Source organism: Rana temporaria, chromosome 3 (genome assembly GCF_905171775.1).
Source record: "Rana temporaria chromosome 3, aRanTem1.1, whole genome shotgun sequence".
NCBI lineage: Eukaryota > Metazoa > Chordata > Amphibia > Anura > Ranidae > Rana > Rana temporaria.
The window spans coordinates 380096491-380118362 of NC_053491.1; the positions used below are offsets into that span (position 1 = coordinate 380096491).

Below are 21872 nucleotides of genomic sequence, written 5' to 3' on the forward strand. Positions count from 1 at the left end.
GAACAGCAACCTAATCAGAGAGCTGTATGAGGCCCATACTAAGAACTGCAACTTGGGCAAAGGACTGTCTATACCCAGACCTACAACCTAAGCAGAGAGCTGTATGAGGCCCATACTAAGAACTCCAACTTGGGCAAAGGACTGTCCATACCCAGACCTACAATCTAAGCAGAGAGCTGTATGAGGCCCATACTAAGAACTCCAACTTGGGCAAAGGACTGTCCATACCCAGACCTACAACCTAAGCAGAGAGCTGTATGAGGCCCATACTAAGAACTCCAACTTGGGCAAAGGACTGTCCATACCCAGACCTACAACTTAAGCAGAGAGCTGTGTGAAATCCATACCCAGAACTGCAACTGAAGTGGAGGGCTGTATGAGTCCACACCCAGAACTGAAACCTGGGCAAGGGGCTGCATGGGGTCCGTACCTAAAACTGCAACCTGGGCTTTATGCAGGGTAAAAGGGCAAAGAGACAGGGCATATTTAGTCTACATAAGGAAGACTGTTCACAGTATTGTATGGTAGCATCTGAGCACTGGTCCATTCTAAAGATGCAAGAGTCAGGCCCTGTACACACGGCCGGGAATTGCCAGGAATCCTGACGGGATTCCTGGCAAGCTTTTCTTGCTAAGCCGTGCATACAGATGTTCTTTTGAATGGCAAGAACGCGGTGCGGTCATCGACTACAACGAGTCGGCGCTCGTCACATTCAATGATGTTGCCGCCATCTTACTACACCCTACACTAAGCCTTATATGCTACCGCGCATGCGTCGAAGGCTTTTCAAGCATGTGTGGGTTTACCTTCGGACAGGTAAGCATACATACGACCAGTTTTCTCGGCAGGAAACACTCTGCCGGGAATCCAGACGAGAAAATAGAGAGCCAGGTTCTCTATTTTCTCGTCGGGATTCACGGCTGTTTTCCTGACGGGAAAACTGCTAGGGAGCATACACACGGCCGGGATTCCCGTCCAAATGCTCTCCTGGCAGTTTTCCTGCAGGGAAAACCGGTCGTGTGTACGAGGCTTCAGAGTTCTAAGGGCTGTGCAATGCAGAACATACAAAATGAATGCCAAAAATGAAGGGAAAGTTTGTGCACACAAATACTTTACAGATACTTCATCCCCTGCTGGCTATTAAGTACTAACTTGGTTACTGTTGGTGCATTTAGTCTGTGTTACCTGAGGCTCTCGTAGAGTCCGTACATTGGTAGAAAGTCTATGTCCGACAGGAACATGTACGGAGTGCTGACGTGTTTCATGGCTACGTTCCGCAACAGGTTGACTGGATAGAACTGTCCTTCTTTGTACACAATATGGTAGCCCACATTTCGCCGGTTGAGCAGCACCTCGGAGCCCTGTGCATAGCGGAGGAACTGCTGGGCCTCTGCGTCTGAGAGGTACAGAGCCAGGCTGATGGGGCCCTCCCAGTGTTTGCAGATGGCTTCCAACATTTGAAGTCTGCAAAGATAGATGAGAAAAAAAAGCTAAATATATTTTGCAGTTAGACTGTATCTAAGCTGAAGAACAATTTTTTTTCTTTAAGCTTAACAGTTCCTAGTTGTGGTGGCTGCATTCATTTTCCTTTATTTTCACCTGGTGATCCTGCCACTAACGCACTTCCTGTCTTATGCCGTGTACACACGATCCCAATTATTTGTGGCTATTGGGATGGGGTTCTTCCTGTTATTGAAAAAATACAGGACTCACCAGTGCCTCACGATCCCTGGTACATATTCGCAGGGCCGCTGATAGGGGGGGACCACCAGTCCTCCTGTAGGGGAACTGGGCACACTGGGGGGCCTGAACAGCAGAGGGAATCAGTGCGGTCGGCCGGAGGGGCAATTACAGGTCAGATCCACACCCATCAGTACAAGGAACCTCACACAGACTTGTACTGCAAAGGAAGAGAATGCCCATGTATGACCAGGTCTGTTGTGGAATACGGATTACAGAATGCACTGTTGTCTACTGGACTGCACAGTCCTATTCAGAAACCCTGCATAGCTGCTGTTACAGGAGAGCGAAGATAAGACTATGAAAAGAAAGATTGTTATGCCTAGTACTCATCAGAAGAATATTGAACTAATGATTGTCCGTTTTGTTTATTTTTGCATGCTAGTCTCCTACTGAAAACCAATAGAAAATTATTGTAAGACAGAATACAACTCCGGAAGTGATGTAATGTATTGTATTGTACAGTAATGTATTCTTTGTTTCCGAGCATGCATGGTCCTGGCCACACAGTTTTTTTTCATACAAATACTGTACTAATTACAAGAAAATACTGTAGTTAATTCTATTATAGTACCAGAACATTCTCGTGCTTGTCCCTTTGGGTATTTTTGCATGAACTGTTGTGATTGGCTCTCAAAAGCTGTGTACTAATGATCAGATTATGATACGATCGCTTAGAAAGCGGTATTTTTTGTCTAATTTTCTCATTGTGTGTACTAGGCATTAGTGTTATGTCTGTGAATGAACATCTATTTCTGTGTCGTTAATTGGGCTTTTTTTGATATGTAATCTTCGATTAACAAAAAGATGATTGTAACAGAGAATAAAAGATTCCCAGAGTGCTATGGGTTAGCTGAATGACTATCATGGTAGGTGCCACTTGCTTTAAGGCTGTGGTTTGACTGACTGAAATCTTGTAGGGAACTTATAAGCAAGCAATCACTGGAGTCGTTAACTTGTGTACATTTCAGATTGTGCTCTTGAAGTCTGTAACAACAGACTACAGCAAAAAGAGAGCCTGAAAAAAGCAAAAAAGAGACTACAGCTCCACCTGCAGGCTCCAAAAGAGAATATACAATATTATTAAGCAAGATTTCAAATTTACCTGATTAAAACGATTTATGTTTTTAAATTTATACATATAAATAGAGAGATTAAAAAATATGTCAACCCAAAATGTCATATGTGAAATTTTGATATGTGCCTGTTGTACCATGTACTTGTATGAAAATGTATCCTGTTCTCTGTATTGCTTCCCTTGTTTGAAATACCCAGTGGCTCTGCTAGTTCCTCTTCTTTCCTAACTGACCACACTAAGCAGGGGAGTACACCGCTGTGATCAGTTTTCTGGCTGTGCTGGGAACTCAGCCTGATCTCCTCCAATGATCAGACCCGTCCTGACACGCTCCCCCCCCCCCCCACTGCACAGCCATTCACAGGGAAAGTTAGTGTGTTGCTGCTTCTCATTTCCCAGCTCTCTAAGGCCCTGTACACACGATAGAACATGTCTGATGAAAACGGTCCACAGACCGTTTTCATCGGACATGTCCGCTGGGAGATTTTGGTCTGATGGCTGTACACACCATCAAACCGAAATCCCCGCGGACAGACAGCGCGGTGACGTGGTGGTGACGTTGACGCCGCCACGTCACCAAACCAGGAAGTAAAATACTTTAGGTGTACTAACCAGCGGACATGTCGGACGGACGGGTTTCCAGCAGATAAGTTTTAAAGCATGCTTTAAAACTTTTGTCTCCTGGAAACCTGTCTGCTAGGCTGTACACACGGTCGGATCTGTCCGCTAAAACTGGTCTGCGGACCAGTTTCAGCAGACATGTTCGATCGTGTGTACAGGGCCTAAGATACTTATGCAGCTGAGAATGATACTGACCTGTCCATGGAGAGCTGGGCCACCAGTGTAACATCTGCGTTGTCAGGTGTTGGCTCGTATTCATAGTGCAGAAAGTAGAGGTGAGTGCGGTGGACTGTGAATCTCTCTCGCCTGAACTCATAGCACAAGTCATCCTCATCCAGCTCAGACAGCTGTTTCTGGAGCTGCAGACAGAACAATCATAAAAAAGAAAAAGAATCATCATCAATCACAATAAGATTTTAAAAGAAGCGGTCAAAACATATTAAGAAGCGGTTCAGTAAAAGCTTTCCATAGTCGGCAGAGCTCAATATTACCCCCTATGGGAGGTCTACACTGGCCATTGCCTGGTCCCTGCCTGGCCAGTGCTTGAGTCAAGACCACAATACCAATGACTGGGCAGCATATGATGTCATAAATTATGCCGGTTCTCTGGTTGACTAGATTTAGTCAATGCCTCACCTGAATTAAAGCAGAAACCAGAATAAACAAATATTGTCTAACTACAAGAGGTATGTATATTATTAGTTGAATCTTGGTGTCTGTTATGTATTTCTTCCAGATCTGCCCAATAATACAGCTTTACAATCCTCCACTTTTCGCTGCTGTTCTTTCAACTTGCGCAGGGTGACTGGTCCTGTCTCCGCCCCTTCTGTAGTTTTCTGCAGGCAGCCTGTAGTGGGCGGAGCCTGCTGGGTCCCTCCCACAACTCTGCTCTCTGCACAGGCTTTGTACAGCACAGTGATGAGGTTACCATTACTTTAAGTCAGGGGATAAGTATGCAGATTAGAAAAGTACTAGAAAAGTCAGAAGTACTTATCTGTACACTTGCTCTGAGTCAGTGATTAAAAGTATTGAAAGCAGTGGGTCAGCATAATAACCAGGCCACTAGCTTTTTCAGAAGAAGGGCTGCAATTGCAACACTTTTAGTTTTCTCTAGATAAGTTTTCCTTTAATGCTTCAGGCACTAAAACTTTCTGTTAAAGCGGGGGTTCACCCTGTTAAAAAAAAAAAAAATGTTTTTTTTTATTAGACCATTACATTCGGCATCGTAGCGCGAGCTACGGTATGCCGGTCTTACATTTTTTATCCCCGTACTCACTGTGCTATCGATGATTGAAGAATCCGGGGAATGGGCGTTCCTATGGTGAGAGAAGGTGATTGACGGCCGGCCCTGGCACGTCACGCTTCTCCGGAAATAGCCGAAATAGGCTTGGCTATTCACGGCGCCTGCGCATAGCCTGTGCGCAGGCGCCGTGAATAGCCGAGACCTACTCCGGCTGTCTTCGGGGAGCGTGACGTGCCAGAGCCGGCCGTCAATCATCCTCCCTCTCCATAGGCACGCCCATTCCCCGCGGGAGTCGGATTCTTCAATCATCTATAGCACAGTGAGTACGGGGTTTAAAAATTTAAGACCGGCATACCGTAGCTCGCGCTACGATGCCGAATGTAATGGTCTAATGACGTGAAGGAGGGTGAACTACCGCTTTAAATATATTTCTCAGCTGACAAAGTATATATGGTGGTACACCCATTCTACAGCATTAATAGTGGGGGGGGGGGGGGGCACAATTCTGGATTCTTGCCCTGGGCCCTGGACGACCCTGCCTTGGTACTGAATAATGGCCACAGAATCCTCATCCCTCTGCTCATGTAACTGGTTCACTCCAATTCCCAACAGTCTTTACAGGGGTTTAGATATATTTTTAGGCATTGCTGTCGATAATCTTAGGGGTAACCACTTCAGTCCCAGAAGAATTTACCCCCTTAATGACCATGCCATTTTTGTGATACGGCACTGCGTCGCTTTCATGTGACGTTGTATCCAAATAGAATTGATGTCCTTTTTTTCCCACAAATAGAGCTTTCTTTTGGTTGTATTTGATCACTTCTATGGCTTTTATTTTTTTGCTCTATAAACAAAAAAAGACTGACAATTTTGAAGAAAAAAATATATTTTTTACTTTTTGCTGTAATAAATATCCAAAAAAAAGTTAAGGCCAATCTGTACTCTTCTACATATTTTTGGTAAAAAAAAAAAAAAATCGCAATAAGCGTATATTCATTGGTTTGCACAAAAGTTATAGCGTCTACAAAATAGGGGATATATTTATGGCATTTTTTATTATTTATGTTTTTTTTACTAGTAATGGTGGCGATCTGCGATTTTTAACAGGACTGCGACATTGCAGCACAAAGATTGGACACTTCTGACACTTTTTTGGGACCAGTGACATTTATACAGCGATCAATGCTAAAATAGCTACTGATTACTGTATAAATGACACTGGCAGGGAAGGGGTTAACACCAGGGAGCGATCAAGGGGTTTAGTGTTCCAAAGGGAGGTGTTTCTAACTGTGGGCAGAGTGTACTGACAGGGAGTAGAGAGAGATTGCTATTCCTGATCAGATCTTTCTCTACTCCCGTCAGAATGGAGATCTGTTTGTTTACAATCTGTGGAGCAATCGCAGGTGGCCGGCGGGCACGCATGCACGTGCAACTGCTATTGCTCTTAAAACGTCCGAAATACACCTACAGCAATTCGTGCCAATCTGCCGCAGTATAATGACGGCGGCTGGTCGGCAAGCGTTAAGCAGTATACCTTTCTCCCAGGGTGTGGGTAACAGGTCACATATATGTATTTTGACTGTGTATTTAAGCTGTTTCCTCCGAGTTTAGCTTTAAATTGTCATCAAAGTTCTTCACAGTTCTTAACTTGTGGCCAACCAAACAGCTCTCTTCTTTGATGTTTTATGCATGGAGAAAGAGCTGCTTAAAACTGTAATAACACATAGAGGCAATGCGTTAATGGCTGTTCGGACCCAGAAATATCTATCGCTTTACTTCTGTACAATTACAGAGGAAGACTCAGACGAGGACCTTTTTTTTTGATGTTGCATAAGTCAGCAATTAAACTCCTCTGAACTTTACTGCATCAGCTCTGAGCCATGTTTTGATCGGTCTTCATCACACACTGCAAGAAACACATAAAAATCATCCCCCACTTACTGGGACCTGTTTATATATATGTGAAATTACACCTCTGCTTATTTTTATCTTTAGTCTATCTAAAGCCAAAACCTTTTTAGTTTTGGATGGAGGGTGGAAGGATCAATAACTCTCTCAAGTTTGATTGTAAAGCATAAAAAATTTAATGAGAGCGCAAGAACAAGGGTCTAATGCCGCGTACACACGACTGTTTTTAATGTCATGGTAAAAACTACGTTTTTCTCGACATGATTCTTGTCAAGCCTGCCTTGCAGAAACACGAAAAAATGCTGGAGCAAAGCGTGCTGACGAAAAAACACGTACGACGGCACTATAAAGGGGAAGTTCCATTTGGATGGCGCCACCCTTTGGGCTGCTTTTTCTGATTTCGTGTTAGTAAAAGTTTGGTGAGAGACGATTCGCGCTTTTCAGTCTTCGTGCTTTTCAGTCTGTTACAGCGTGACAAATGTGCTATCTCCATTACAAACACTAGTGCTCCCGTCACATACCTTGCTTCTGAGCATGCGCATTTTTTTCCCGTCCTGAGAGACTACACACAACCGTTTTTCACGACATGAAAAACGACGCGAAAAATTAGAGCATGTTCTAAATCTTTAATGCCCATTTTTCTTGTCGAGAAAAATGCTCTGGAGCCTACGAACGATCGTTTTTAATGACCAAGTTAAAAAATGGCTATTTTCTCGTCATGAAAAACGGTCGTGTGTACGCGGCATAAGAGTCCAAAACCTTGTAATATGAATTTAATTAAATTTCATAACAACAAAACAAAGAACTCCCAATGCGTTTTTGGTGCTTGGATGTGAACCCTAGGCAGAAACTGTATAACATTAGTGTAATGTCGTGTACACACGGTCGGAATTTCCGATGGAAAAAGTCAGCCGAAATTTTTTCATCGGATATTCCGACCGTGTGTATGCCCCATCGGACTTTTTCTGTCGGAAACGCAGACAAACTTAGAAAGAGAACATGTTCTCTTTTTTCAGATGGAAAAAATTCAGTTAGTCTGTATGGAATTCCGACGGAGAATGCTCGGAAACAATTAGACGCATTTTTGGAAGCATTGAACTTCATTATTCTAGGCTCGTCGTAGTGTTGTACATCACCGCGTTTTCGACGGCTGGAATTTGGTGTGTCCGTGTGTATGCAAGACAGCTTGAGCGGAATTCTGTCGAAAAAACCCATGGGTGTTTATTCCGACGGGAAATCCGATCGTCTGTACGGGGCATTAAACTCAATTCTTATCTTAAACTATTTCTAATTGCTTTCATTAATAGCTATTTAGACACTGAGAAGTCACTCGTTTTTCAAAGGACTCTCTCTCCTTTATTTCCCTTTAGCAAGACCAGCAGTTGCCACTCTGACCTCTGACTGTTCCTCTGACCACCAGTTTTGTAATATCGTGCATGTAGTTCTCTTCAAATTAAGTGGCAACATAATCACGGTAGTGCAAGGACCCAAATGTCTAAACTGCCCACTGTTATTTGGTGTTATTTGATCGACAGGCTCAGAAACTCCTAGTCTGTCCCACCAACCATGAGTCTTCTAGTCTGTCCAGATCACCCACCTAATCAAATTCATGCCCACTAAGACCTACAGATTACTCCTTAAGATGCTCAGCAACAGCTCTAATTTTCTGAATAAAACAAACGCATTTATAAAAGGTACTTTTTCCAAAAACTGTGGAAAAATAAAGAAGTTCATAAATCACTGAGTAGGGTCAGAATTGCGAACTATATCAGAGTTCAACTTTAAATATCTCCTCCTTGTTCAAGGCTATACAAAAAGATAGAGAAATGCTTGCAAAAATATAAACTCCTAAAATAATTAAATGCATATTAAAATGTAAATACTGTATATCACAACTACATTATCCATAAACTCTAATGAAAACTACTTGGCTATAACAGATTTAAAAAATAGAAAAAAAAAACACAATGGGGCATATCCTCAAAAAACGGGCTTAACCTAAATATTCCGATTTAAGTTACACCGCCGCAAAATTTCTACCTAAGTGCCCGATCCACAAAGCACTTACCTAGAAATTTTGAGTGGAGTAACTTAAATCGGGCCGGCGCAAGGTGTTCCTCATCATCAGGGGGCGAATGCTCGTGACGTCATTTTCCCGACGGGCATAGCGCGTAATTACGTTACGTCGGGCTTTGTGGATCGCGACGGGTCAATAAAGTTGCGTCGGGAAAAAAAAAAGATACGGCGGCAAAAAAAAAAATCGAAATCGAAAAAAAATCGCGGCGCGAGGAAGAAGGGTCTGCTTTTACATGGTGTAAACAGTTTACACTTTGTAAAAGCAGCCCTAATTTTGCACTTGCAAACTAAAACTTACGGCGACAAAACGAAGTGTAATAGCTTCGTGGATCGCCGTAAGTCCTAATTTGCATACCCGAAGCGGCATTTCGACGCGAAATGCCCCCAGCGGCGGATGCGGTACTGCATCCTAAGATCCGGCAGTGTAATTCAATTACACATGTCGTATCTTCGTCCTAACTATGGGAAACTGAGTCTGTGGATCAGTTCCATAGTTAGGACCAGGGATACGATGGAGTAACAGCAGTTACTCCGTCGTATCTCTTTTGTGGATATGCCCCATTGGTTTTTAGCAATAAAATGCATTAGGAGTGTTTATTCCTAAAACCATCATATTTTTTTCTATTTGTATAATTTACAACCAATCTGTTTTCAGGGCTCCAAAATCTCCCCCTTCTTCAGGTCTAAAAAACAGAAACAAAATTGGTTGTGAAATTATTAGTATTATAGAAAATATTCAATATTTCGATACATATTACAATGCACATTAAAATTCACAGTGTTAAAAGATTTAGGGCCAGATTCACATATAATTGCGGCGGCGTAACGTATGTCATTTATGTTACACCGCCGCAAGTTTTCAGCGCAAGTGCTTGATTCACAAAGCACTTGCCTGTAAACTTGCGGTGGCGTAGCGTAAATGCGTCCGGCGCAAGCACGCCTAATTCAAATGGGGCATGTATCATTTAAATTAGGCGCGTTCCTCCGCCGAACGTACTGCGCATGCTCCGTTTTGTAATTTCCCGCTGTGCTTTGCGCAAAATGACGTCGCACCGACGTAATTTTTTGAACGGCGACGTGCGTTACGTCCTTTCCTATTCCCGTACGACTTACGCAAAAAAAAAAAAAAATTTAAATTCGACGCGGGAACGACGGCCATACTTTAACATGGCTGGTCTAAATATAAGCCATGAAATAGCAGCCGTAACTATACGACGGGAAAAGCCAACTAGCGACGACGTAAGAGAATGCGACGAACGCGCGTACCTTCGTGAATCGCTGTAAACAGCTAATTTGTATACCCGACTCGGAAAAACGATGCAAACTCCACCCAGCGGGCGCAGAAGAATTACACCTACGATCCGAAGGCGTACGCCTGTCGGATCGAAGCCAGAAGCCGTCGTATCTTGGTTTGAGAATTCAAACTAAAGATACGACGCGGCAAATTAGAAAATACGCCGGAGTATCAGTAGATACGCCGGCGTATTTCCACTGTGAATCTGGCCCTTGGACTCTCATTTATTTAGTCTGGCACTTTCATTAGACTAGTTAAAAGTGGATCCTAAAACTCTGGGCCTCCAATATAAAAGGCAACCTGTTTTTGTGAAAGCTGCCTCACCGCGGCCATTGCACCTCATATGAATCTCATTGACTTTCTTTATAGTGTTACTAAACCCAGAACCCTGCATTCACTATATCTGGTTTTCCACAGTACACAGAACATGGAAATGAAATAATTTTAGTAAATATAAATTACTAAATACCTTTTCTCATCAGCAGTATATAGCAGTCTTGTGACATCTATCAGTGTCTGGTTATAGCTTGTAGGAAAAGTTTTCATTCTCCCCTGATTGTCCTATGAGGCTGCAGGACCCCTGACCCTCTGTCTGGACAGTGCTGATTGGCCCTGTGCTGATCACATGCACTCTCTTAAGAAAATAAAAACCTCTCTAGCAATACACACCAAACTGAGCATTTGCAGCTTATACCCTAGCCTCTGTGCTATCGGGATATATTGGGGACTCTAGAAGAAGGGGAGGATCAGAGGAGACAGGCTCAAACAGTCTTTTTACAAATTGCAGAAGATTAACCCCTTAGGTTCCACAGTGAGTATAACAAGTATGCTTTACTGCATATAAAGACTGATTTTACTGTTGTGGGTTTAGTAACACTTTAATCATGAACTACTGATAAGATGAATCCACCACCTCAGTTATACATGTTCCATCAATGAAAGCCTGACAGAGCTTCTGAGATTTCCCCATTCCATCAAAAAAAGGTTTTGGCTTTGGGTATAATTTTATTTTTTATTTACTTTAAATTGCTGCTCTGGAAAACGTCTCTACTCAGTCTGACAACGTTTTACCTAAAGTGGAAACAATTCAGGGTAAAAGATTTTGTGAATAGGTTTTGCCATTTTAATTAGACATGAATGTTGAAGAAAATCTTGCTTTCAATCCTAACCAACGTGTAATCTATTATTTTAAAATGTATAGAGTCTGAAAATAAATTTTTCCTTAAAATGGGATTTTCTTTTCTTTTTGCTCGCCCTCTCCCCCCTCAAGAGGCTTTCTCCACACCAGGGAGAAAGCCTCGCATTACGGTGGTGAGTTACAGACAGAAGAACAGGAAGTGAGGATTTCTCAGAAGAAATAAGGACATTTAAAAGCAAAATTGAAGGATGAGGTAAGCGAAGGAGGACTGCACTAAGGTAAAGGAAGATATTTAGGATTTTTTTTTTACCTTTACAACCCCTTTAAAGGAACCTATTTAGAAATTAAAAAAACAAACCTTTAAAAATCCTTTAAGCTAATTGCTACCCTTCATCTCCACCCTTTACACTTTAAATCTACTCTTCTTCTGTGCTGCCTAGTTATTTCCCCTTTCCAGCTCCCAGTACCTGCAATATGTTAGTTGTTCAGGAACTACAATTCCCATCATGCCTAGTCAAGTCTGTGAATGTCAGAGTTTTACAATGCCTCATGGGATGTGTAGTTCCGCAACAGCTGGAGGGCCGTAGTTTGAGGATCCCTGTGTTAGATCAGCAGCACTGTGCACATCATAAACTAAATGGGCTGTCAGCATCTCTTGGCCCTATTGCAGGTGTACAGGGGAATATTGGAAGTTAATATACTGTATAGGTTGATTACAAGCAGTTACTTTAGCAGTTTTTTCACAACACTGGCAAATGTGTCCCAGTTCATGGACAGATTAATTTAGGATGAATAGTTTTTGATCAGCTGTGTGTTGTGCGCGGTGCCCCGTCTGCTGCGCACAGCGACAGGAAGCAGAGTATAAAATCACCCTGTCATGAATATGCATTCTTGCCATGTTGCTGAGATGCCGGGGAGGGGGATACGGCGAGCAGATGGCATCGTGCAGGCTCGGCTTCATCTTTGTGTAATAAAATTTCAGACGTTGCAGCTGGTCAGAAGGTGCATTTGCTAAGGCAGAGATTTGTCTGATAGCCTCTGTGGGGCTGGTCAGTGACAGGAAATTCACAGCATGTTCGGGGCAACCTGAGAGACAAATGTGATCAGCTACAAGTGCTGCTTAATTAAATTGTTACAGCACAAGAATACCATTAAGATGGATACTTGGGCATTCTCACCTTCAGAATAACACTGCCAGTGGCATAGCCAATAAATGGCCTGTAACAATGCTAAGTTGCGATTTTAAGTGTATAAAGCGCCAAAAGCATAACCTATTAAGTCCAGATTTTTTCAGGCTCTTGTATCATAAAAATACACCCCCTTCTTGACCTAAGTTTTACCATCACCTACTACCTAGTATTCCCTAATTTCCCTGTTAACCTTGTTTGCCTGTTGCAAATCCCAGATTGTCTTCTAAGCATAGGTGTGCACAGCCTATTGCATTAGGGTGTGCACCCCAAAGCCCAAACACACACTACCGATCACTCATGATGTTCATTCAGAAAGGAAAGGGTCTGTAAATTACATATTTACTAGCCCCTTCCCCACTCCTAAAACATCCCAACAGCCAATAAAGGAGGAGGGAAGCTGGCATCACTGCGGGGGTAAAGATAGGAGCCAGAGCAGTAGAGGGAATCTGTGCTGCACAGGGTGATTAGGGTGTGCCTGGGCACACCTGGCACACCCTGTGTGCATGCCTATGCTTCTAAGCTAAAACCTTATTAGATAGCTGAACAAGCAAGATATACAAGAAATTAGAAGTTGGAATTAGTTATAAGGTAAATGTGCACAGCAGCATTTAGATCTCACCTTAGATCTATTGTTGGATGATTCCAGCTCCTAAACCAACCCTTTATATTTGTATCTCCCATGCATTAAAAATGCTCTACCATGCCAAATGCCTGGTGAGTAAAACCTTGGTTTGCAAAAATAAGTCGTTCCAGAAACATGCTTGTAATCCAAAACACTTGTATATCAAAGCATTTTTTTACAGGGTATAAAAGAGAAGAGAGGCACCTCTAAGTGTAGCAATAAGTTGCTAAATGTTGTACCTTCATGAAATGTAACCATATTGCTACACTTAGAGGCTCCTCTCTTCTTTTTTATACTCAGTTGTGACATGACGCTACTCTTATATCAAGACATTGCTTGTATATCAAGGCAAAATTTATTAAAACATTTTGCTTGTCTTGCAAAACGCTCTCAAACCAAGTTACTTTCAAACCAAGGTTTTACTGTATATAATCCAGACGACCGTGATCATATTCTGCCCCACATAATTTTTACTCCAGAACTGACTACTTACTGGTCTCTCAATCCCTGCTTCTGGACATACGCAACACTGCAATCGGTACCCAAACGATTTCCGATCACACACCAGTTACCTTGAGCAATTCTGCCCCTAAAGCATGGTACTAGAAGGTAAATGACTCTCTAGTACAAGAGGGGCCGCTGCATTTAGAAATTTCTACCTTGCTTTCCATTTGATTTTCAGATAATGATACCCCAGATTCCACCCCACTTATTTAGTGGATAAGCAACAAATTATATTATGATGGGACACCTTATCCGGAAAGCCAAAGAACTAAAGAAAGACAGAAATGCACTATTGCAGGCACAGCAAGAAGTGACTGCGCATCTTGAACTACCGTATTTATCGACGTATAACACGCACAGGCGTATACCACGCACCCTAACTTTAAGAGGGAAGTTTCAGGAAAAAAACTTTCCACAGCCCCCTGCGTATAACACGCAGGCACAGTTTACCCTTTATTTTCAGGGTAAAAAAGTGAGTGTTATACTTCAATAAATACAGTAGTTCATAAGAAACCCTTGTCACAGTCCAGAGCCACTGTGAATTTGTTGTTAATTCATTACGACACTAAAATCCGCCTTACCAAGCTTTCACACGCATACTACGAATTTGGAAACAAAGCAGGTAGACTCCTGGCCCACTCCAAGGGAATTACCCCTCAAAACTCATATTCTGTACATAGATGATGGAAAGGGCAAATGTTGTCATACCATATCGGGCCATAGCCTCTGTGTTCTAAGAATACTAATCTAAACTGTATAACTCGCAGGGTCCTTCAGGCCCTGCCTCCTTGAATTTCAAGATGCAGCGAATACAGATACTGTCTGTCACTGCAGACATGGCGGAATCTCTCAAAAACCCATTAATGGTTGACAAGTTCCTGGAGGCAGTCAGGTCACTAAAGCTTCATAAGGCACATGAACCTAATGGGTTCACTAGCAGCTACTACCAGGGCTTTGCCCCTCTCCAGGAGGATTGTCGATACCTACAACTTGCAACTACATGGCTAATCCCTTCTAGACTCCCTATGGGCACATATTGTTGACATCCCCATGGATGGCAAAGACCTTTAATTATGTGCCAACTACCACCTGGTATCGCTTCTGAATACAGACCTGAAAATCTTTACAAAAATCTTGACATTTCACCTCATGCCTCTTATCCAATCCATAATCCACAGCGATCAAGTGAATTTTGTGCCACCGAGGGAGGCCAAAGATAACACCACAAGAGTCCTCAACATACTACACTTGCCACACTCCCATAGAATTCCTCCCCTGATGCCAAGAAGGCATTTGATCGAGTGGATTAGCACTTTCTGCAGGCCAAGCTAGCCCATATTGGGATTGGAAATAACAAGTGTGAATGGATTGCCGCTCTTGATGTGATGCATACTGTAAATAAAATTGCTTATAATGTGATATAAAGTCCAACTGCAGGTAAATAAAATAAAAAACTTCGCTTTGTGCGTGCACCGTCACCACAGGCAAAATAAGATCATACCAGAGAGCCTGGATTTTTTATTATGAAGGGTCAAACAGGCTTAATGTAATAATCTTTGCAGGGGTCATCAGCTGGAGATGTGTCCTCAGATCAAAAAGGGCATTAGCTAGATATGCAAACCAGACTCCATCCACCCCACGATCAGATCAGTCCTTCTCCTCGGTGCCTGGCACACACCCTGCACGGACCCCGCACTCCGCTCCAGTCTGCACTGACTGAGGATTGATCTGATTGTAGGGTGGATTCTATATTGCCTGTAGTGACGGTGGAGTTTTTTTTTGGATTCAACTACTTATCACGGATTTGTGTTTTCTACAGTTGGATTTTAATAACCTATTATGAGATTTTTGTTTCATTCTTTTATAAGCTCAAACCTCCAAGCTCTCACAATGGCCAGTGGGTCAACCAATCTCCGCTCTGACTTTTCATGTCTTACCCCAATGTTGGGAAATCCAGCATTCATACCAGGGATATCAGACAGAAGCTTCCAGCAACGTCTGTCATCTGTCGTCTGTCATCTGGTATCTACATGATTGGAGATTTTTTATTTTTTTCGTGATTCTGGCCAGAAACTTGCTTGAACCCCCCCAATAGATGTTTAACTCTCCTTTAGATCAATAGCACCGCCAACAATTGCATCACTATCTGCTTTCAGTCTCCAGGAGAGGTATTTCCTTAAATATGGAATAAGCCTTTGAGCGTCTCTGCTTGGATTCAGGACCACCTTCTCACACAGTCTCAGCCACATTTAAACTCCTGATCCAGCCATTGGATAATTTTCCACTCCCATTCTTGCGGGAGTCTGATCGCCCACTGACCTGTTCCTGCTGATTGTCAAGGAAAGGCAAGATTGGTATTTTGCATACTTGTGATGTACTGTCTACTCAAATGTTTGTGCATATACCTGGCTTCCTTGAGATCTATGTGTTTGCAATTTGTTGATGACTTTGGACTCTCTGCCCTAACCTAATTAAAAACTTAAAATAAAGAATTAAAAAAAAAGAAACTGTTACGTAAAATCTCTGAGAAAGTTTACTTACTTAGTCTGGGCCAGATTCAGGTAGGAGATACGACGGCGTATCTCCAGATACGCCGTCGTATCTCTGAGTCTGAGGCGTCGTATCTTGGCGCCTGATTCAAAGAATCAGATACGCCAGAATTTGTCTAAGATACGACCAGCGTAAGTCTCCTACGCCGTCGTATCTTAACTGCATATTTACGCTGGCCGCTAGGGGCGTGTACGCTGATTTACGCCTAGAATATGTAAATTAGCTAGATACGCCTTTTCACGAACGTACGCCCGGCCGTCGCAGTACAGATATGCCGTTTACGTAACACTTTATCCGGCGTAAAGTTACCCCTGCTATATGAGGAGCAGCCAATGTTAAGTATGGACGTCGGGACCGCGTAAAATTTTCCGTCGATTACGACGTTTGCGTAAGTCGTTCACGAATAGGGCTGTGCGTCATTTACGTTCACGTCTAAAGCATTGGCTTTTTGCGGGTTAATTTGGAGCATGCGCACTGGGATACTTTCACGGACGGCGCATGCGCCATTCGAAAAAAGCGTCATTTACGTGGGGTCACAATAAACTAACATAAAACACACCCACATCTTCCACATTTGAATTAGGCGGGCTTACGCCGGCCTATTTACGCTACGCAGCTGCAACTTTGCTTTGTGAATACTGCACTTGCCTGTCAAAATTGCGGAGGCGTAGCGTAAATAGTATACGTTACGCCAGCACAGAGTTACGCGCTCCCTACGTGAATCTACCCCTCTGTGTTTAATTACTAATGCCCCGTACACACCATCACTTTATGTGATGAAAAAAAATGACGTTTTTAAAAACGTCACTTTAAATGACCGTGTGTGGGGGAAAACGTTGTTTTATGTCTTGTAAAAAACGACAAAAAAAAATTGAAGCATGCTTCAATTTTATGTGTCGTTTTTCAAAACGTAATTTTTTACTTCACAGAAATTGACCGTGTGTAGCAAAAAACGTTGTTTAAAACGACGTTTTTTCACCCGTGCATGCCCAGAAGCTACTTATGAAGCAGAAAATGTCGTTTTTTTTCATCACATAAAGTGATGGTGTGTACGGGGCATTACTCTCTCCAAAGCTCGAAGTGTCATTTCTCTCTGGTGCTTAGTTCCTCTTGTATCAGCATGAGTCCCTCCCCAATTTGTGTTGGGAAGGGAGCTCAGCACACAGCTTGTCGATTCACAACACAGTTCTTCTGCTGTGTGAAGGGGGTGTGTTACTTTCCTCCAATCAGCTCTCACGCACTGTAACTGCAGCCTCTCCACCCACTCATCTGTGCTCCTGACAGATGGCGAAGAATTATAACACTTTTCTGTCCTTTTGAAAGGGTGTGGGGAAGAGAAGACTGCAGACAAACAAGTAAACCTATGTGGGAGGATTTGTTTTATCTCTGTGTATCATCTGAGGCTATTCACTTCACTGGGTATATGTCAGGGTGTACAGCCACTTTAAGATTAGTTAGGTTTAGCCTTGAATTCCACTTTAAAAAAATCACTGACATATATTAAGTTGACAGGTGCTGGGAAAGCAGAGGCAATAAAATGTTGTTGTGTACCCCATGATTAATAGTTACACATTGGACTTACAGTTTGAAGTTCTACTTACATTTTCGCTGTTGACGTCAGTTTCACTGGGACAGCCGAACAGCTCCCTCCGCAGGAGGTTCCCATCATACTCCAGGAAGGTCAGGTAGAGGTTGCGGAAGAACTCTACATGCTTGTTTTTTACCCGAAGCTTTTTCGGAGAATTCCAGTGGATGACCTGTGACAGTAAGACAAACACTGAAGAATTGCAGACATTATGCTACTTCTCCCTAGGTGAGCATTCACATGTGTGCAACATAAATACTGTATTTATTGGCGTATAACACTCACTTTTTTACCCTGAAAATAAAGGGTAAACTGTACCTGCGTGTTATACACAGGGGGCTATGGAACGTTTTTTTCCTGAAACTTTCCTCTTAAAGTTAGGGTGCGTGTTATACACCTGTGCATGTTATATGCCGATAAATACGGTAGTTAGTATACATTCTCCACGCCATGCAAACACCAAATGAACCCGTTTTTGAGTGACCAATAAGAGTTTGTTTCATATTGCCTTGTGATAACATTGCTATATTTTGGCTAACAGCTGATTTTGATTGACATTAAAAAAAAAAAAAAAACAGCAATCACATGTGTAAAAAAAAACGCTATTGCTGACCTCTCTTTCTGAAAATCATTCAGCCATACCGATCCAATGATTTTAATTTTTTTTCAATCATTTACATACTACAAGAATGAGGATAAGGGTTTGTTTCTTGGCTGATCTGCATACATGTACTGTACTTTGGCTTAGTGACTTACAAACTATTGAAGCCTGGTGATCAGGATATCAGCCAAAATGAGAACAGCTTAGCGACTTAGAAACTATTGAAACTTGGGGAAAAGGATAACAGCCAAAATGTAAACAGCATTTTTAGAAGGTTGTCTATCATGACACATTTACATTAAAGTGGAACATCAGACAGTGATAAAAAAATAAATAAATTGATCTCCCTTGGCTGATGAATATTATATTACAATTTTTTTGGGGTATAATCTAATACAATGTAATACTCACCTTACTAGTACTCTGATTTCCAATACTGGAAGGGGCCTCCTATGCCATCATATAAAATGCAGGACCAGTGGCCATGTTACCAGGATGGAACATGGCTGGTGGTTCTGCACTGAATGGCTTTGAGGGACCAGACATCATAACCGAACCAGTGGGGGGAAAGACCATAAGGCCATGGATTAGGGTAAATACTGAGCTAAGTTTAGAAATGTGGATCAGTTTTCAGGGGCATTTAACAGGCAGTGAGGAAGTGATATATTGCCCCCTCACTGTATGTTTTAACCCCCTAAATGCTGCAATACTGCACATGCAGTGAGTTGAACGAGCTGAGTGCAATAGGGGGTTTAGTTCCTGTGCCTGCTGCTGCATTTGCCCCCCAACCACATGTGTTGACAAGCCTAAGCCTTTATAAAGTAAGTGTGTGTTTGTTCTATTTTATTAAGTAATAGTGAAATAAAAAGAACACAAAATTGTATAATTAAAACCATTAAGGATTTTTTTTTTTTTTGTAATTTAAATGCTTAAATCGTGTCAGGCATCATACACACGACTGAGGAACTCGACAGGCGAAACACATCGTTTTGCTCGTCGAGTTCCTTGTGAGGCTGTCAAGGAACTCGGCGAGCCAATTTTCTCCATTCTCGTCGAGGAAAAAGAGAACATGCCCTCTTTTTGGCTCGACGAGTTCCTCGACAGTTTCCTCGTCGAAAAATGTACACATGACCGGTTTCTTGCTGGTTTTTGCAGAGAAACTCGGTCGTGTGTACGAGGCCTAAGGGTATAATCAGATATATACAGTATCGAAATAAGCCATGAAATTATGTGGGACGTTTTCTGAAAGTAAGACATTGAGTGTGATTCAATAACGCATTTGAAACGCATTTCTGGCAGTGTGGTTGTACTAGTGAAATCCTTTTGATATTTTCCCTGTCAGTACCAATCATAGGTGTGCGCAGCTTATTGCATTAGGGTGTGTATCAAAGCTCAAACACACACTACCGATTACTCACAATGTTCATTCAGAAAGGGAAGGGACTGGTAAATTACATATTTAATGGCTCCTTCCCCTATTCATCCTAAAACATCCCCACAGCAACAGCCAGCGGGAGAAGAGAGGAGCAGCGCTGCAGGGGAAAGGGGGGGAGGACAAGGCAGTAGGTCAAATCTGTGCTGCACAGGGTGATTAAGGGGTGCCTGGGCACATCCTGTGCGCACGCCTATGGTACCAATGCTCTCGGGTAGATCTTACTTGGGACACTTTTACTTTATTGTGCTGTTTTTGTTAGTAATTCATCAAAAAATACCATTGTGTTGGTGATAAGGAAAGTGTTGATAAATAAGACCTCTTAATGTTGGAGTAAATTGATGATTGCGTCACATGTAATTAATTGTGTCACATCTTTCAGACAATTCTGCAACAAAATTTGGAATTCTGGAACTGATATTTTCATTACTCCCCCGATTTCTCTAAAAAGCTCTTCAGCCTGTAAAACTCTGCCACTTTGCAGAAGAGATGCTTGCAAAAGTTGTGTCACAGTTGGGTAGATCGCCAGCAATCTGCGTCGATCTTTTACCAGAAGTGGGAGCAAATACCTGTATTAGACAGGTATCTTCCCCCCCCCCCTTTGCAGAAAACTAAAATGGGACTAAAAAAAAATGCCATTTTAGTCCTAAGACTAGGACTAAAACTAAATGGCAATTTGCTGCCAAAATTAACACTGCCTATAGGTAAGCCCTATTCTAGGCAGGGCCGGATTTGCTCTCCCTGCCGCCACAAGGCCAGGTTCCGCAATGCACCCTCTCCCTGTCAACCAAATCACTCTCTCCCCCCCCCCCCTAAATCAACGGAGAATGGCAACCGGATGGCAGGGGCGGCATTGTTAGTTAATTTTTTTTTTTTTTACTTTTTATTTATTTGTAGCTTGTCGTTTACTTTTTTTTTTGTATAATTTTCTTATTATTTTTAATATTATTTTTCTTATTCTTTAATTTTTAATCATTTTTTTTATTAATTTAATTATTATTATTATTTTTTTGTATAAAAAAAATTCCACTTAACTTTATTGCTATCACACAGGAGAAAACAATTCCCTGTGTGATAGTAATTGAAGGTGACAGGTTCTCTTTATTGACCCTGTCACCTCCAAAACAGGAGTCCTAGCACTGTGCTAGAACTCCTGTCACAGCTGAGATTGGAAGAGCACAGCTCACCCCTCTCACTGTGTACAGCAGCGGCAGGGACAGGAGACAGGTTCGGTGGCCGGGGGGAGGAAGGAGCCCTGAAGACAGAGCCAGCAGAGAGAGGTATGTGGGGGGGGGGAGGGGACAGACAGACTGCAGCACACATTTTACAAGTGATTTCAGCGACATTGCTGCAATCACTTGTTAACGAGTGGGCGGATTCCCCCACACTACATTTAGTCCTGCTAGAAAGCAACTTGCTGCCCTTAACTGTATGTTCCAGGCGTCAGGGGACTCCATGCCACTGCTGCCACTCCGCGCCCTGCCGCCCCGAGGCCTGGCCTCGGTGGCCTTGTGGGAAATCCGGGCCTGATTCCAGGCTTACCTATAAGCACAACTTCCCCATGGAGGTTTACAACCTATTTAACTGTGTTGTTGCAAGAGCACTAATATGGCTACAATCACCTTCTTACATTACCGCAAGACAGATTTAAAAAAAAAAGTATTGACCAAAGTCTTTGGGCTTATTAACAGGGGTTAAAGCATGCTGTTGAGCCACGGTTTTACCTCCACCCGCCTAAAGAAAGGCATGCAACCACTCAGGGCTGTACACATGCTGTGGCAAAATTTGGACTGCTTGTCAAGGTCACATTCGGTTGCTGAATGCAAACTATTTATGTGTATGGGGTTGCAGCGCATTGCACATGGTTGGAGCCTTTAGGACTGAAACAAATCTTGAGGGTGCGACATATCACCTCCTCATCGCCTGTCAACAGCCCACCATAGATCGCTTTTCAAGGGCTGCCGCACTTAAGGATGAGCCCTTAATAAATTCCAGGGACTGAGTTTTAATGGAGGGATAAAAACAATGTGTGGAATAATTATGAACAGCTGTAGTTCCAGAAGGTGACTCCTTGTCTTATATTGCAACTACATCGGTAGTCAAGGAGCAGCAAATTTCCGGATACTACAGAATAACCTTTCCTTAAGTAGAAGCAGCTGAAATGCCATTACGAGATATTTCGCACATTTGACTTGTTACACCCGTTCGCACTGCTGTGCACCTCTGCTGACTCTAGCCAAATGGTCCTGCTGCATAGAATTTTATGACATCTTGGCAATGGGAGGAAGATGGA

General features: G+C 42.6%; 1 protein-coding gene across 1 annotated transcript in view; it reads right to left on the reverse strand.

The window, feature by feature from the left end:
- The window catches only part of LARGE1 (LARGE xylosyl- and glucuronyltransferase 1), a 611138-nt gene that overhangs the window by 13852 nt on the left and 575414 nt on the right, over positions 1–21872 (reverse strand). Inside the window, exons 10-12 of the mRNA XM_040345658.1 lie at positions 17563–17718; positions 3632–3795; positions 1186–1464 (exon numbers count right to left, since the gene is read on the reverse strand). Coding sequence (XP_040201592.1) covers positions 1186–1464; positions 3632–3795; positions 17563–17718 — 599 coding nt within the window. The remainder of the gene's footprint in view (positions 1–1185; positions 1465–3631; positions 3796–17562; positions 17719–21872) is intronic.